The following is a 14,163-nucleotide window of genomic DNA, read 5'->3' as shown; positions in this document are numbered from 1 at the left end:
GAGGATGTCAACGTCGGCGAGGAGGTCCGAAGCGTCGATGAGCTTGTTCTCGTTGTCCGAGACGACGTTGTGGCCAGCGTCGTAGTAGGAGAACTCGGGGGCGTTGCGCTTGCTCAGGATGCCAATGTTGGCGAGCAGACCGGAAAGGTCGACGAGCTTGTTCTCGTTCTTGACGATGACGTTGTGGCCGCCGTTGTAGCTCTTGATGTACTCGAGGCAGTAGGCGGGGGCGTTCTTCCACGTCTTCTGCTTGCGGCCGTTGGAGCTGAGCAGGCTGAGGTTGACGGTGGCGTCGCTGAGGTCGATGAGCTTGTTCTCGTTGACCGAGTAGACGTTGTGACCGCCGTTGTACGAAGAGATGTACTTCTTGCAGGCCGAGTAGTCGGTGCGCTTGAGGATGTCGATGTTGAGGCCGAGATCGGAGGCGTCGACCAGCTTGTTCTCGTTGGTCGACTCGACGTTGTGGCCGCCGTTGTAGTACGAGTACTCGGCACCGTAGTGAGGAGCGGCGTTGACCATGCCGAGGGCGGCGGTCAAGACCGAGATGGAGAGGGCGATCTTGGAAGGCATCTTAAGGAAGCTCGATGGGAGGAGGGTTCTGGTGTAGATCGGAGTGGCTGAAAAGTCCTGAAAGAGAGTGTGGTTGGTTGAGACGGTGAAGACCGAGTAGAAGCAGACACGACACAAGGGGGGGAGGTGGGGGAGGGGGGAGGCTTGGCTAGGAAGCTGAGAGGGGAGAGCTGAGAAGGTGAGAAATGATGATGAGAATTGGGAGGAGGGGGGACGGAGAGATAGCTCTTTATATCCATGGTCGGTGATTGAAAGCGGAGTCTGAGGCTGTCAGCTGTCACCGTATGGCGAATTGCTGGGCGAAGGGGGAGGATTGGTAGCGGAACGGATGCACCGAGGAGGAGTGGCAAGCGCTGGCAGCGTTGATCCCAACGCGGTCTGACTAGGTTCTCGAGCCCGAGAGACGGATAGCACTCGCATAGGAAGCCCTTGCCCGAGGTATGAGACCACAGCTGCCCTGAGTTGATCCCGTCGCCGTGCAAAAAAAGTTCCGAAGGAATGCACTTGTGCCGGAGGCCTGAGTGTCAAACTGTCCATGCAGCCAAGAAGAGGGGGTGTGAGCACAGAGGTCCGAGGAACGATTTCGTCAAGGCGGCCCGCCCTCAGCGACCTGCAGCCGCACAGGGCGCCTTGACGGATTGGATATCGCGGCGACTGAGACTGGGCACGTTTTGCCATTGTCCCAAGATTTGCGATGCAGAGAACGCCCAAGAAGCCAGGGGCCGTGTTCGGTAGTGGGACAAGCTCAAGGCAGGGATGCGCATGGATGTAGTATGCGCTTGTCGACTAGGGAGAGGCGAGGACAAGGCAGGGGAACGCAGGGATGGAGGAGCGGCATGGAGTGAGACCTGGCGCTGTCCGTTTGCGCCACAGCAAGGGGGCAAGCGCAGCGATCGCACAGCGATCATCCGAAGCAGCCGAGCAGATTTGGACGAGATCCAGGAGACAAGCCACGGAGAGGCTTGATCGCCGTGCTTGTGATCCGAAGCGGCAATATTTGACGGGCGGAAAGAGCATTCGAAGCTGCAGGGCGCCTAAGGCGATGGGTGGGCGATCAGCGGACGAGCATTCAGCCAACGGTAGGGCAGTCCAAGAGCGCAGGAGTGGCTAAGGCACCGAGGTGCGTGTCCGTGTCGGCTAGCGCTTAGGCCCAAGGTTAAGCGTGGGAGGTGCGGTGCGCTCCTGGGCGAGGAGGCCCGAGTAGTGCATTCCGCGGCAAGAGAGAGCCGGTTGTCAGGGTCCAGGTTTGTTTCGCAAGCGCGGGCCGCCGCAGCGCGCTCAGGCGAGGAGCCGCCGTGCCTGTGCATGCAGCTGCTTGCACTGCCGCAAAGCAAAGCATCGAGTGCTCTGTGGCGGTGGACCAACCCTCTGGCATCGCTGTCGTCGGCTTCGGTTGGCGGCAGTCTGCAGCAGATCTCGTCGAGGCGCTTTGGAAGCCCCTTGCTCGGACATGCTCGCTCGCCCTGACGCCTGGCATTGCGTCGCCTGCGTGAGAAAAGAATGCAGCCCATCGAAAGTCAAAGCCCGACTCCTGCTCAAAATAGCAGCCTCCTTCGGACGTCGCTTACGCAGGTGCAGAGAAGGCAGTGGAGTGCCTGACTCGCCAGCGCGCGCGCTGCTTGCCTCTGCCAGGGTTCTCCTTGGTGAGGATCGCAAGGACGATACTGTATGCGCTTAGAGCTGCTCAGTCGTTTCGCGAGGTGGTCAGGCCATGATGATCAGACTGTGATGGACTGGCACGCTCCAGCTGCAGGGTATTCCCACGCTAGGTCCTCGCAAGACGCTGAATGCTTCGACCTTTGGGCCGCATGTTGCACGAGCTCGAGTTCAGAGTTGTCGTATCTTGGCGTGCAAGGCCTCAGAGCCCTGACTGTTGCGTGAATGCCAGGTATGCCGAAGACGGCAGGACTGTCTCAGGCTGGCACCAGAGTGTTTGCGGCACGAGTGGAGAGGAGGGCGCGAGAGAGACAGGCACAAGGCGTCGAGCGGGCAGCGGCGTCGTCGAGTGCCTGTCTCAGTGGAAAGAAGATCATGCAGATCATAAGCAAGCGAGACAAGCGACGATCGTGTCCGAAAGCCGCGTTGGCGGGAGGGGTGCCAAGCCAGCGGAGTTGCGGCGCGGCGTCAGGTCCGAGCTTTGGAAGCTTCCTTCAAACAAAGTGGAGCGGGCAGCGAACAGCATTGAGATCAGCATTGAGAGGCGCTTCATGTTTCAGCGGCAAGGAGGTGGCGCAGGATGATGGATCCCGGGAGTGGACCCAAGCGCAGATGGGGCTGGTCGCCAAGCTGCGCTCAGCATTGTTGCCGGCAAGGGGTCAAGGAGCTGCGAACCTCGGGGGCGGAAAAGCAGCGAGCAGGGTGTGCGGGAGGGCTAGCGCTGCCCTGGCGAGCACGAGGTTGCACGGTGAGGGCCAGTGCGTGCGAGAAAGAGAGAAGGAGGGAGGACGAAGCGCTTCCGCCGTTCCTGCACCATGCACTGCGCCGTGCAGTGTGCTCGAAGGGGCCTTTGCGCTGGTAACCGCCAATATTTCACGCAAGGGGCTTCGAGTGGTGCCTACGCGAGCTGCTGGCTCCCGTGTCGCCACAATTTCGGGCCGCCCTTTTTTTTCCAAGGACATCGTCAGGGTCTCCGCTGCAGCGCCGCGGAAATCTGGAGTAGTCGAAAATGTAGCGACCGACGACCCCTTGATGCTTTGAGCGGAACCACTGATCGAAGGGACGGCACCATCATAGATCGATCGCCATCCCGTTCGCGTGCGCTGAGAGGCACGTCGGGACCGACATGACCGACTACTGAAGGACCAATTGTCGAATGCAAGGAGCACCACCAAAGCACACCTACTGGACTCGCTCTTTTCGCCGTCTCGATTGGCTTGTCTCACGTCAGGAAAGGCGTGCGTGCTTTTGTGGTACGTTGCCGTTCGCGCCGATGATTTGGACGCCGAAGCGCAGTCAGCGAAGAGTAAGGCGAGACGAGTACGGGTCCGACTGGAGAACCAAAGCATGCCGGTAGCCGAACGCCTCTGGACGCTTGGGCCGAGTTTGGATGCGCGCTCGGTGTCCTTGAACCCTCGTTCTCGTGGCGAATAGCACGGTGTCTTGGTCGAGCCTTGCACGTTTGAGCAGCGCGTCGACGATTTGCAAGAATGTGCTTCCGTTCTCACATGTCTCTGAGCGGACCCGCCGTTGCGGACGTCGAATTGTGTGTTGTGCGCCGATGGCGAGCCCTGCAGGCCCTTGCGATCAGCCGCGCGGCAGCACCGTCTCGACATTATTCGGTACCTGGTCAGGGCGTCGTCGATGGAATGCGCACTGCCACGGTGGAGATGGCAGGCTCCGGCGGCCTGTGCTTTTGCGAGCCTGTGTGCAAGTGCTCGAGCCGTTCGCATGGCAGTGCGGACAACGGCGAGTACCTCGCGATCTTTGCGATGTGCGCTTGGGGTCAGGCACCGTTGTTGTGTGGAAATGTTTGGCGCTCGAGCCCGTGTAAGGCCCGACGCACCATGCCCGTGGTGATTGAGTACGATACGATGGAAAGTTGCTGCTTTCAGCTCGGAGCCGCTGATTGTTGCTTCTCTTCCGTGAGAACATGACCCGAGACTCTGGAGCGTGAGACAACCTGACCTGCTGTCGCTCGGCATTCACATGCGATGCTGGCTGTACATGCTCTTGCTGGAGGCATATGTGTCGTTCGGCAGCTCTTGACAGGCGGCAGGATCGGGTGCATCATCCCCATCACTATCGGTGATCCCGTCCGAAACTGCTTTTTGACGCCATCTTTTTGATTCCTTTTCTTTGATTCTTGTGGCTTTTTGGAAAACTGCAAACACTTGTGCCATTTTCCTTCCCCGATGCAGTGCAAGCCACCACCACATTTAGCAGGTTTCGGCTCTGCAGCAGATTGCATGGAGCAACGTCGACTTCGCATCAAACCTGCTTATTGGGAGGCCTTTCGACTAGGCCAAGCTCTCCCAGCATCCACACGGCGTGAATCGTCTGAATCGGGCCCAGAAGACGGGTGTACCCGATGGCCATTCCAGCACGAAGTTGGAATCGGCAGCTGCGTGGAAAGTGCCATTTTTCTGCTCCGGATGTGGATCGTGAAAGCGGCGCTTTTGGCTGCAGCGTGTGCATCAGCGGTTGCCGGGCGTAATTCCAGTCTCTCGGCGCGCTATCAGAAAACGAGCAGCCGGCCCCACACGCGTCGATGGGCTGCTCTCGAGGCGGAACCTTGGTCATCGCCAGCTGCTGCCGGCAATCGGGTTGGCAGGCGCTCGAGGGCCGGTGCCAGTCAGGGCGAACGCACCAACGGACCGACTGCCAATCTTGCTGTCCACCATCTTCCTGGTCCATCAGTACTCAGGCAACGCTTCTCGCCTCGCCACAAGCGTCTACATTGTCTGCTGCGTCGAAAGGCATCTGCCTCACAATCCTACATTGTCCCGACGAGTGCATCGACTACTGCTGCCGACCAGGGTGTCCACAGCGGTCCTGCCAACCGGAGAAGCAACACATTTCGTGTCACCTCCTCCTTCCTGGTAAAAGGCGACAAAGAGCTGCGGTGAAGGGCCTTACGTGACCGCGCTACATCATGGCGGTCCAGTCCAAGCTCCGCCAGGATGCCTCCTCACATGCTGGCTGGCTCGCACAGCTCCTCTCCCCGCAACAACGCGCCAAGCAAGGCCTCGGACTCATCGCGCTCCTCCTGCTCTTCTCGCTCCGCAGGCGTCTGACCGAGTGGCTCCACCAGCGCAACATCGGCAAGCTCGCCAGCACACGCTCCGGCTCTTCCAACCTCGATGTCGCAGACGCCCTCAAGCAGGTCTACGTACCCAAGCCCGACGGCTCCCGCGACCTGCTCGTTCCCAACCGCGGTCGTGTCTCCAAGGTGCCTATCAAGCCTACCAAGGCGAGCACCTTCGACGCCGACTACGCCGTCTTCCGCAAGCTTCCTCCCACCTCGGACACCGGCGCCGCCAACGCCAAAAAGAAGAACCTCAGCGACGACGACCGCAAGCGCTCCCAGATCGAGGATGCCAAGGCCATGCGCGCAGAGGGCGGCGCAGCAGCCGCCACCGCCAAAAAGGTGGGCGTCAACAAGGAGTTCTTCCGCCAGCTCAAGGCCATCTTCCGCATCCTCATCCCGCGCAGAAATAGCAAGGAGGTCTTCATCTTCCTCCTCCACACCTCCTTCCTCGTCCTCCGCACCTACCTCTCCATGCTCGTCGCACGCCTTGACGGTGTGATCGTGCGCGACCTCGTCTCCGCCAACGGTCGCGGCTTCCTCAGGGGCCTGGGTCTCTGGTTCCTGCTCGGCATCCCATCCACCTACACCAACTCCATGATCCGCTTCCTCCAGTCCAAACTCGCCATCGGCTTCCGCACACGCCTCACGCGCTACGTGCACGACCTCTACCTCAACGACAAGGCCAACTTCTACCGCATCGTCAACCTCGACGGCCGTCTCGACGCCGCCGACCAGTACATCACCACCGACATTGCGCGATTCTGCGAGACGCTCGCCGCTCTCTACTCCAACGTGTCCAAGCCCGTGCTCGATCTCATCATCTTCAACTATGCGCTCAGCCGATCCCTCGGTCCCATGGGCGTGCTCGGTCTCGCCTCCAACTACCTCTTCACCGGCTGGATCCTGCGACAGGTCACTCCGGCGTTCGGCAAACTGGCTGCCATCGAGGCCAAGCTCGAGGGCGACTTCCGCTCGGCGCACAGCAGGCTCATCACCAACGCAGAGGAGATCGCCTTCTACAATGGCGCTTCGATCGAGGCCGGTATCCTGAACCGCGCCTACATCCGCCTTGTGCGCCACATCAACAGCATCTTCAAGATTCGTGTTGCATTCAACATGACCGAGGACTTTGTGCTCAAGTACGCCTGGTCCGCGGCGGGCTACGTCATCATCGCCGCGCCCTTCCTCTTCGGCAACAAGCAGCCCAAGACCGAGGCTGCGGTGGACGTGCCGGCGCCCAAGCGAGAAGTGGTGGACAGCACGGTGGCGTCCAAGACCGAGTCGTACATCTCGAACCGTCGTCTGCTGCTCTCGCTCGCCGATGCAGGAAGCCGACTGATGTACAGCTACAAGGAACTCGCCGAGCTGGCGGGCTTCACCAGCCGCGTCTACACGCTCATCTCGACGCTGCACCTGCTCAACAAGGAGCAGTACCAGTCCATGCCTCGTCCCGTCGAGCTTGGTGCCGACAAGCCCTTCTACGACCTTGGCAACATCCAAGGCGAGGTGGTGGTGGGTAGCGACACGGTTGCGTTTGACAAGGTGCCCATCGTCGCGCCTGCACCCGGGCTGGAGCGCGGAGGCGAGGAGCTGGTGCGCGACCTCACGCTGCGCGTCAAGCCGGGCGAGCACGTGCTCATCACGGGCCCCAACGGCGTGGGCAAGACGGCGATCGCGCGTGTGGTGGCAGGTCTGTGGCCGGTGTTCCAGGGCCGCCTGGAGCGTCCGTCGATCAACGACATCATGTTCCTGCCGCAGCGACCGTACCTTTCGGTGGGCAGTCTGCGCGAGCAGGTCATCTACCCGTACACGTACCCGGAGCATGTGGCGAGCGGCAAGACGGACGAGGACCTGCTTGCGATCCTCAAGGACGTGCATCTGGCGTACCTGCCGTCGCGCGAGGGCGGTTGGGAGACGCGCAAGGAGTGGAAGGATGTGCTGTCGGGCGGCGAGAAGCAGCGCATGGGAATGGCGCGTCTGCTGTACCACCAGCCGCGCTTCGGCATTCTGGACGAGTGCACGAGTGCGGTGTCGACGGACGTCGAGGGGCTGATGTATGCCAAGGCCAAGGATCTGGGCATCACGCTCATCACGATCTCGCATCGTCCGTCGTTGTTCAAGTACCACGAGGTGCTGCTGCGACTCACGGGCGAGGAGGGCGCGTGGGAGACCGACTATATTGGCGCCGAGACCGAGCAGCTGAGCATGGAAAACGAGATCGAAGACCTGGAGCGCAAGATGGCCGAGGTGGAAGGGTGGAAGAGCCGCATCGGCGAGATTCAAAAGGAGCTCTCGCTCAGCCAGAGCTAAGGCACAGTCGCAGAAATTCAAATCATCCTCGATCTCGGCGTGTTCCGGTGTATTCATTGTCTGCTGATGTTGATGACGGACCACGGGCACGAGCCGGCGCGCTCGGCATTCCAGCGATCCGCTCCGCGTGCGCCTGTGCCGGCAAGCTCGACCTGAATCTTGACGGGCGTTGCTTTGCCATTTGACTGAATGTCGAGGGACCACTCGAGCCAGGCTGCAGGCCCAGCGCGATCGTTGGCGCCGCCGCCTTTGCGATGTGGTTCGCCCAACGAAGAGACGAGGTCCTTGCCCGTCGAGTCGAGCGTAATGGAAGTGGGTTTCTCCACCTCATCCTGTGGGAGGAGGTCGACCTGGATTGGCAGGCGTGGGAAGCAGGTCCAGCTCTTGTCGTCCCTGGCAGAGTAGACGTCGATGGCAGCCAGACGCAAATCGTGCACGTCGCACTTGGAGGCAGCCTTGCCACTCGAGCTGGGCTCGTCTGTCGCTCAGGATACATTAGGTCTCAGCAAAGATAAAGCTTCGGAAGCTGTCAAAGTGAACTCACATTGTAGACTCAGCCCCAAGGAACGATAGTTGTGATAGACGACGTCCGAGTACGCTTTGACTTCGGGCCTTGGGGGCTCCGAATCTGTCAAAGCTTGGATGGCAACTTGACTTGGGTTGCAGTCGAGCCACTCCACCAGTGTGATCAGACGTATCATTGTGAGCGACGGATGGCCATGATGGTCTCGAGCAGAGACAAGCTGACTGTGATTCGGAAGGGTTCCGACTATTACTTTTCGGCGTGGGTCCGCGCGCCAACCACGGTGACTTTGTGGAGGAAGCCGTGATTTGGCGCAAGTCTCAGGCACAGACCAAAGCCGAATCCCGAAGCCACTTTGGATATCGCACATGCACCTTCCACCCAACGTCCTCTTGACAATCCATACCATTCCGAGGAGGCATCGTCGAGGCAGGCTCGACTGCGCGGCTGCATCGGCATGGATGCTTGGTCGAGTCCGTGGAACGACGACGATGGTGTCGCACAGCCCGCCGCATCGTCGTCCGTAGCAAACCATGACAAGAAGGCGTCCCCTCTCGCACTTCCGCCGCTTCCAACCTTTGACGCATCCGATCCGTGGTCCACCGACGTTGCGGCTCCTCAACCAATAGAGCAAGCGGAATTATCTCCAGATCGAACGCCATCTCCGCAACCTCGGGACTATGAGGCGAAAGAGCACAATGCTCCTCCAAGCCCTTTGCAAACAGGCGCGGCTTGGGGAGACGACGAGTTCCCAACAAGCACTTCATCAGACGTGCCTGCAGCTACTTCAACGTCGACATTCGAGCACCCGTTGGATAGCGACCTCAACTCCTCTGCCATCGTCGAGGAAAGCTCTTCTCACGATCCATGGGGCGCAGGCTCTTCCAGCAACTGGGGCGCCGCCGAATCGACTTTCCGACCTTCCATCTCCACACTCGCTGATCCACATGCTGATTCCAGCGGATGGGGGCCATCCTCGACCACTTTCGACCAGAGCGACACTCTCGAATCTCGACTCTCATCAACGCATCTCGCAGATGCACAACTCGCTTCCAGCTCCTTCGGTTTGAACGACTCGTCCATCGATGCAGAATCGAGCGAGCACAAGGAGGCATCTGGCACTAACATGGACGTGTGGGCGGCAGAAGCCTCCTCCCGTGAGGAGAAGGCGCGACATCTCGACAGGGAGGAGATCGATCGACTCAAGTCGGACGCTCGAAAGCTCATCGCCAGCATCAACACCGAAACCGACACGCAGGCCAGCTTTGCCAGTCCCAGCGTCAGCCAGGGCGGATGGACAGATCTGTTCGGCAGCGAGGGCTCCCAACGCGACAAACTGCACCACCTCCAGTCGCCCCCATCAGCCCTCCAGTCTTCGAGCGGAGCACTACGCCTCGACGTCATGCAATCCAGCCCCACCACGCTCACGCACGTGCGCGGCTCAATGGCAAGCACCGAGAACCGAGGCGTCAAGCTCGTCGCTCCTGACCACAACGCAAGCTGGCAGAGGGGCGCTCGATCCATCACCAAGGCCGGCTGGCTGCCCGATATGCTGGCGGACGATGCCGGAGTATCATCGAGTCAAGCCAGACTTTCGTCCGAGAGCGCAACAACCCGCACGTCTGGCCCGGGATGGACACAGACGTCTAGTAGCGACTCGCGCTCCACGTCTGGACCAAGCTTTCTGGCCACGTTCTTCAAGGGTCGCCAAGCAGGTTCGGATACTGCCACAAGCTCTCCCGATCTCAACCAACCGCAACCACCGAAGGCGCAATCGAACGATGCGAGGACGTCCACGAGCTCGAGCCGCGGAGCCATGTCGCCCGCGGCCCAGTTTGATTCCTACCAGGATGACGCTGGCAGCAAGTACACCGACGACCCGACCGGTCCTGACCTTCTGTCGCTCGACCAACCACCTCCGCCTGCCTCGGCCCCAGCATCGTCGGCTGCAGGTGCTGCGGCTCCCGCTGCAGGTGCCGGACTTTTGAGCAGGTGGCGAAACAGCGGCCTGTTCAAGTCGTCAGCCAAGAAGGCGCATCCTAGCTGGGCGTCTGCGTCCATGAAGGGCGACGATCTCGCCTGGCTCGACGATCAGGAGAGCAACGACAGCCCTTCGCACAAGTACCGCTACGACGAGGTGGGAGAAGACTCGTTCGACACGTTTCAGAACCGCAACGTCGTGCCTCCACCGTCGCATACTCGCCCGAACGTCTCGTCGCCACCACCCGATCCATTTGATGCGCTGTTTGGCCCAGCAGCTCCTCAGGTCGGTGGTTCGTCGGCAAGTACTGCCGCACCGTCCTCAGCGCGGTCGAGCTTGTCTGCGCAGCGCGCTAGTGGCGAGGGCGGCATGATGACCATCACCACCAACTTGGTACGCGCGAACAGCTTAGCACGCAAAGGCGCCGCTTCGCCGCTGCAGCCTCCACCGCCAGCACAGGGCAAGAGGATGTCGATCGCACCGCCTCCGCGCGTCAGCACTGCTTCGCCCCGCGTGCAGTCGCCGAGCTACAGTAGCGCGCAGCAACAGCCGGTGGCAGCCGCAGATCCCTTTGCTGATTTCCTCAGCGAGCCGCCGCCTCAGCCAAGCGCACCGAAAACAGTGGCAGCACAGCCAGTGGCGTCGGCGAAACAGGGTGCTGCGAAACCAAACGCAAGCGGCGCGCTGACTGCCGACGACCTGCTCTTCTTTGACAATTTCTGATCGAGTTGTCCGCACGACGCCAGTGTAGAGCTGAGAATCCCACGTCAATCCAGCCTTGGATCGCAGCAAGCGGAAGCAGTCCGAGCAGATTTGGAACAGTGTGTGTGTCATGCAATTGAGGTGTTGGTATCTGTGTTTACTTTGAGCCCTTGGTTTCCTTGAACAGGACGTGTTTTCGGACTGTCGGGAAGAGGAACGTGTGTCAGCTCGATCCCCTCTGAACTGCACTGCAGAGGGTTCTCTGTTGAGCATTTACCTTTGGGGTCGTACTTCATCATGCTGAGCTTGTCGGCCACTCGTGTGCGGCGAGTGGTGTACATGAATCCGGTGCCTGCTGTGGAGACCAGACGGGCAATCACGACACTGTAGAAGTCAAAGGTGGTGGTGTGAGTTTTGCAATCCCGGGATCGTTGCGGGTCATGGAAGGCGAAGCTTACCGTGCCTTGGACTTGACAGCCATCTTGGAAGCAGCGATGCGAGGTGGGAAGAGGATGGAGGCGTAGGTTTGGTGGTGAAGAGAGGGAGGGATTCCGGGAAGATTTGTGGCATTCCTTGCCGCACCCGAGCCAAAATCCGAGTTCCGAATTTTTTACTCTTCTTCCTCCTCACCGCGGCCGCTGTACTCTGCACGGTGAGCCAGCCATGGACCTTTCTTAACAACCTCGATGATCCTTGATCCCTTCCATGCAACAACGGACTCAGATCCCTGTCCCAGCTCATGAATTTCTCGTTCGCCTACGATCCCACCGCCGAGGCTTCGCTGCCATGGCCCCAGGCCGAGCTTGATCTTGTCGCATTTCTACAATCGACTCTATCCCGCGCGAAGTGTTCTAACGCAATCACAGCTTGAACAGGCGCTGCGACGAATAGCGCGCGCGGAACATCTCGCCAGTACGCACAGCCTGGCGCATCTCGCCGAGCATGCTGGTGGTGGTGTTACTGCTGCTCTTGTTGGGCGCATTCGTGGTGTGGTTGTATGTGGCGTCAGCAGGCAGCACCTCGAACTGCACCGTAGCGTTGCCCTCGCGGTACGTGCTCTTGGCCGGTCCGTTCGTCGTGTAGCTGCTACCCTTGGAAACCTTGCGCGTGCCCGTAGCGAGATCCCTGCCGTTGATGATGCGTTCAAACATCTCGAGCGACGCTAGCGGCTGGTAGAACGGCACCTCGTGCCCGCTCTCGTAGATGCGCACAAAGGAGAACTGCCCACTTTGCTTGACCTGGCCGTGGACCACGCCGTCGGACGTCTTGAGATCCGCGTAGCCGGCTTGGTCGAAGCCCTTGTGCCGCACACGCTCGGCGACAGCTTCACCGCCCAACCAGTTGCAGTTGTAGTCGGCGTCGCCGGCGTACATGACCACCTGCACACCCTGGTCGAGCAGCGCACGCACATCCTCGATAGTGCCAGATTCGCGTCCGTCATCGCCAGTGTTGCTGAAGGCGTTCGACACCGTCGACGAGCTCTCGCTGAAGTTCTGGAAAGCTCCAATGGCCGCCTGCACCTCGGGCGTGTTGAGGTAGTCCACATAGAAGCTGTAAGGGAACGGATCAGGCCCTAGCTCGCGGATGTCGTATTCGTCACGATTGGCATAGATATCAAGGATGGATTCCACATTGTTGGCGCAGAACGTGTCGGCGGTGCTGCACACCTGGTTCGTGCCGGTTGCGTAGCAGTCTCGAATCTGATCCAGGCAGTTGCCGCTGCCAAACATGTTGTTGTACATCATCTCCTCCACCGACGCATTGAACGGTCGGTAGTCGTACGTGTTGCCCGGCGACACGGTGTAGTTGTAGTAGGCAGCATACTGCAGCGCAGGGTCGTACCAGCCGTTGCCGATCATGACCGACTTGAGCTTGATCTTGTGCTCGGCGTGAGCGTTCTGCTGCTCGATGTACTCGTTAAAGACAGGGCCGTAGTGGCCGCCGTACGACTCGGTGGCAAAGTGGAAGTCCTCGCGCGAGTACTGCGGGAACGCACCCATGAATCCCTGGAGCGTGCGGTAGAAGTTCTTGGCCGCCGACTCGGTCGAGTTGGCCGTCAGCGTGACGTTGGGCGCAGAGTAGGTGCCGCATGTGCCAAAGTCCTGCGCATACTCGGGGCAAGTCTCGTCCGGCAGCACCACGAGGCTATCAGTGGACGGATTCACGTAGCCCGGAACCAGCTTGGTGTACGACAGGCCCGTGGTGGCTGGCTGGTCGATGAAGATCATGTTGCTCGCATTGTTCCATGCGTACGCATTGTTGACCACGGTGCCGTTCGAATCCACAGAGCACGGGCCGAGCTCCTGGAAGAGTCCGATCATCGAAGAAGAGCCGGGTCCGCCATTGATCCAAACCGTCAGAGGTGCGTCCTTGGGTGAGCCGTTGCGCGCTTCGAAGAACCAGAAGAAGATGTGCTCGTCCTCTTCCACATCGACGTAGCCCGAGAAGCTCTTGACGTTCGGGTCGGTCTCGCAGATGCCAGTGGGGACTTGTTTGTATCGCACGGGGATATCGAGGTGGCCCGTGGCCGTCTGCAGATCCGTGGGTGGCTTGACGAACTGCGACACCGCTCCATCCGCGAGCCGAAGCGCAGTGACGAGCGCAAAGACCAAAGATCGTGCAATCATGACTTCTATCCGCACCTTGACGAAATCTATTTGCGTTGCTGTAAGGTGGAGGGCAAGATCAGGGAACAGTTCATCCCAAAGCGCGCGCTACTTATACCTGGGTCCGCGAGCTTGTCCTGCTGCACAGGCGCGCCGGCACGGCACGGTGCGGCCTTCGGTACGATCTAAGATGCCGCCGGACGTGCGGGTGACTCTCTTCCGACCGTGCTCGGCTCGAGTTACAGTATGGTTTGCGTGTCGAAGGCTCGCTTGTAAGCTCTTCGCGGAGGGTATCTGCCGAAAATGCCGGCGTTTCATCCGACTGTTACAATTTGGCGATAACGAAGATCCTACGCCAATCGCCCTCGTGACTCGGCCGCTATCCAACTCCGCCGGTTGACAGGCCCTCGTGATTCGGTCAATTCCATTCATTTCGCCGTTCTTTCGCAGCAGCTTTCAAAGCAAGGGCACTTTTCCCCCTGAGGATGTTGACTTCGTCCTCTTGTGGCTCCATAACGCTGCCTCCGTGCCTGGATCGCATCTGCGCGCACTCTTGAGTAGTGCGCTACGAGCTGAGTTGCGTGAATCCAACCCCGCCGAGGGGAAAGGTCTATGCGCAACCTACCAAAGTACTCGCGATTCATGATTGTATGAGCGAGGAGTGAGGGGTGCGTAGCCGTCGATCAAGCCCTCGGACGTTCGTGATTGCGCCAAAAATCATAGC

General features: G+C 60.0%; 6 protein-coding genes across 6 annotated transcripts; 2 read left to right on the top strand and 4 right to left on the bottom strand.

The window, feature by feature from the left end:
- Positions 1 to 570, bottom strand: PAN0_038c6328 (uncharacterized protein; the record flags this gene model as incomplete). Its single annotated transcript, XM_014798230.1, has 1 exon — positions 1 to 570. A coding segment is annotated over one exon (570 nt), but the record flags the coding sequence as incomplete, so codon positions are not given.
- A 1,913-nt stretch (positions 571 to 2,483) lies between these two features.
- PAN0_038c6327 (uncharacterized protein) lies at positions 2,484 to 3,959 on the bottom strand (the record flags this gene model as incomplete). Its single annotated transcript, XM_014798229.1, has 2 exons — positions 2,484 to 2,718; positions 2,902 to 3,959. The coding sequence occupies 2 exons, from the start codon at positions 3,957 to 3,959 to the stop codon at positions 2,484 to 2,486; spliced, it is 1,293 nt and encodes a 430-aa protein (XP_014653715.1).
- A 1,202-nt stretch (positions 3,960 to 5,161) lies between these two features.
- On the top strand, positions 5,162 to 7,627 carry PAN0_038d6326 (ATP-binding cassette transporter; the record flags this gene model as incomplete). The annotated part of the gene is made up of 1 exon (XM_014798228.1): positions 5,162 to 7,627. The coding sequence occupies one exon, from the start codon at positions 5,162 to 5,164 to the stop codon at positions 7,625 to 7,627; it is 2,466 nt and encodes an 821-aa protein (XP_014653714.1).
- Positions 7,628 to 7,680: 53 nt separating this feature from the next.
- Positions 7,681 to 8,328, bottom strand: PAN0_038c6325 (uncharacterized protein; the record flags this gene model as incomplete). The annotated part of the gene is made up of 2 exons (XM_014798227.1): positions 7,681 to 8,105; positions 8,172 to 8,328. The coding sequence occupies 2 exons, from the start codon at positions 8,326 to 8,328 to the stop codon at positions 7,681 to 7,683; spliced, it is 582 nt and encodes a 193-aa protein (XP_014653713.1).
- Positions 8,329 to 8,607: 279 nt separating this feature from the next.
- On the top strand, positions 8,608 to 10,854 carry PAN0_038d6324 (uncharacterized protein; the record flags this gene model as incomplete). Its single annotated transcript, XM_014798226.1, has 1 exon — positions 8,608 to 10,854. One exon carries the CDS (start codon positions 8,608 to 8,610, stop codon positions 10,852 to 10,854), a length of 2,247 nt encoding a protein of 748 aa, XP_014653712.1.
- Positions 10,855 to 10,990: 136 nt separating this feature from the next.
- PAN0_038c6323 (serine carboxypeptidase) lies at positions 10,991 to 13,460 on the bottom strand (the record flags this gene model as incomplete). The annotated part of the gene is made up of 4 exons (XM_014798225.1): positions 10,991 to 11,034; positions 11,111 to 11,217; positions 11,292 to 11,405; positions 11,707 to 13,460. 4 exons carry the CDS (start codon positions 13,458 to 13,460, stop codon positions 10,991 to 10,993), a joined length of 2,019 nt encoding a protein of 672 aa, XP_014653711.1.
- Positions 13,461 to 14,163: the final 703 nt, after the last annotated feature.

This window comes from Moesziomyces antarcticus (genome assembly GCF_000747765.1).
Source record: "Moesziomyces antarcticus DNA, scaffold: scaffold_v10038, strain JCM 10317, whole genome shotgun sequence".
Classification (NCBI taxonomy): domain Eukaryota; kingdom Fungi; phylum Basidiomycota; class Ustilaginomycetes; order Ustilaginales; family Ustilaginaceae; genus Moesziomyces; species Moesziomyces antarcticus.
Note: the sequence above shows the minus strand (reverse complement) of the source record. Positions and strands in the feature narration are given on the sequence as shown.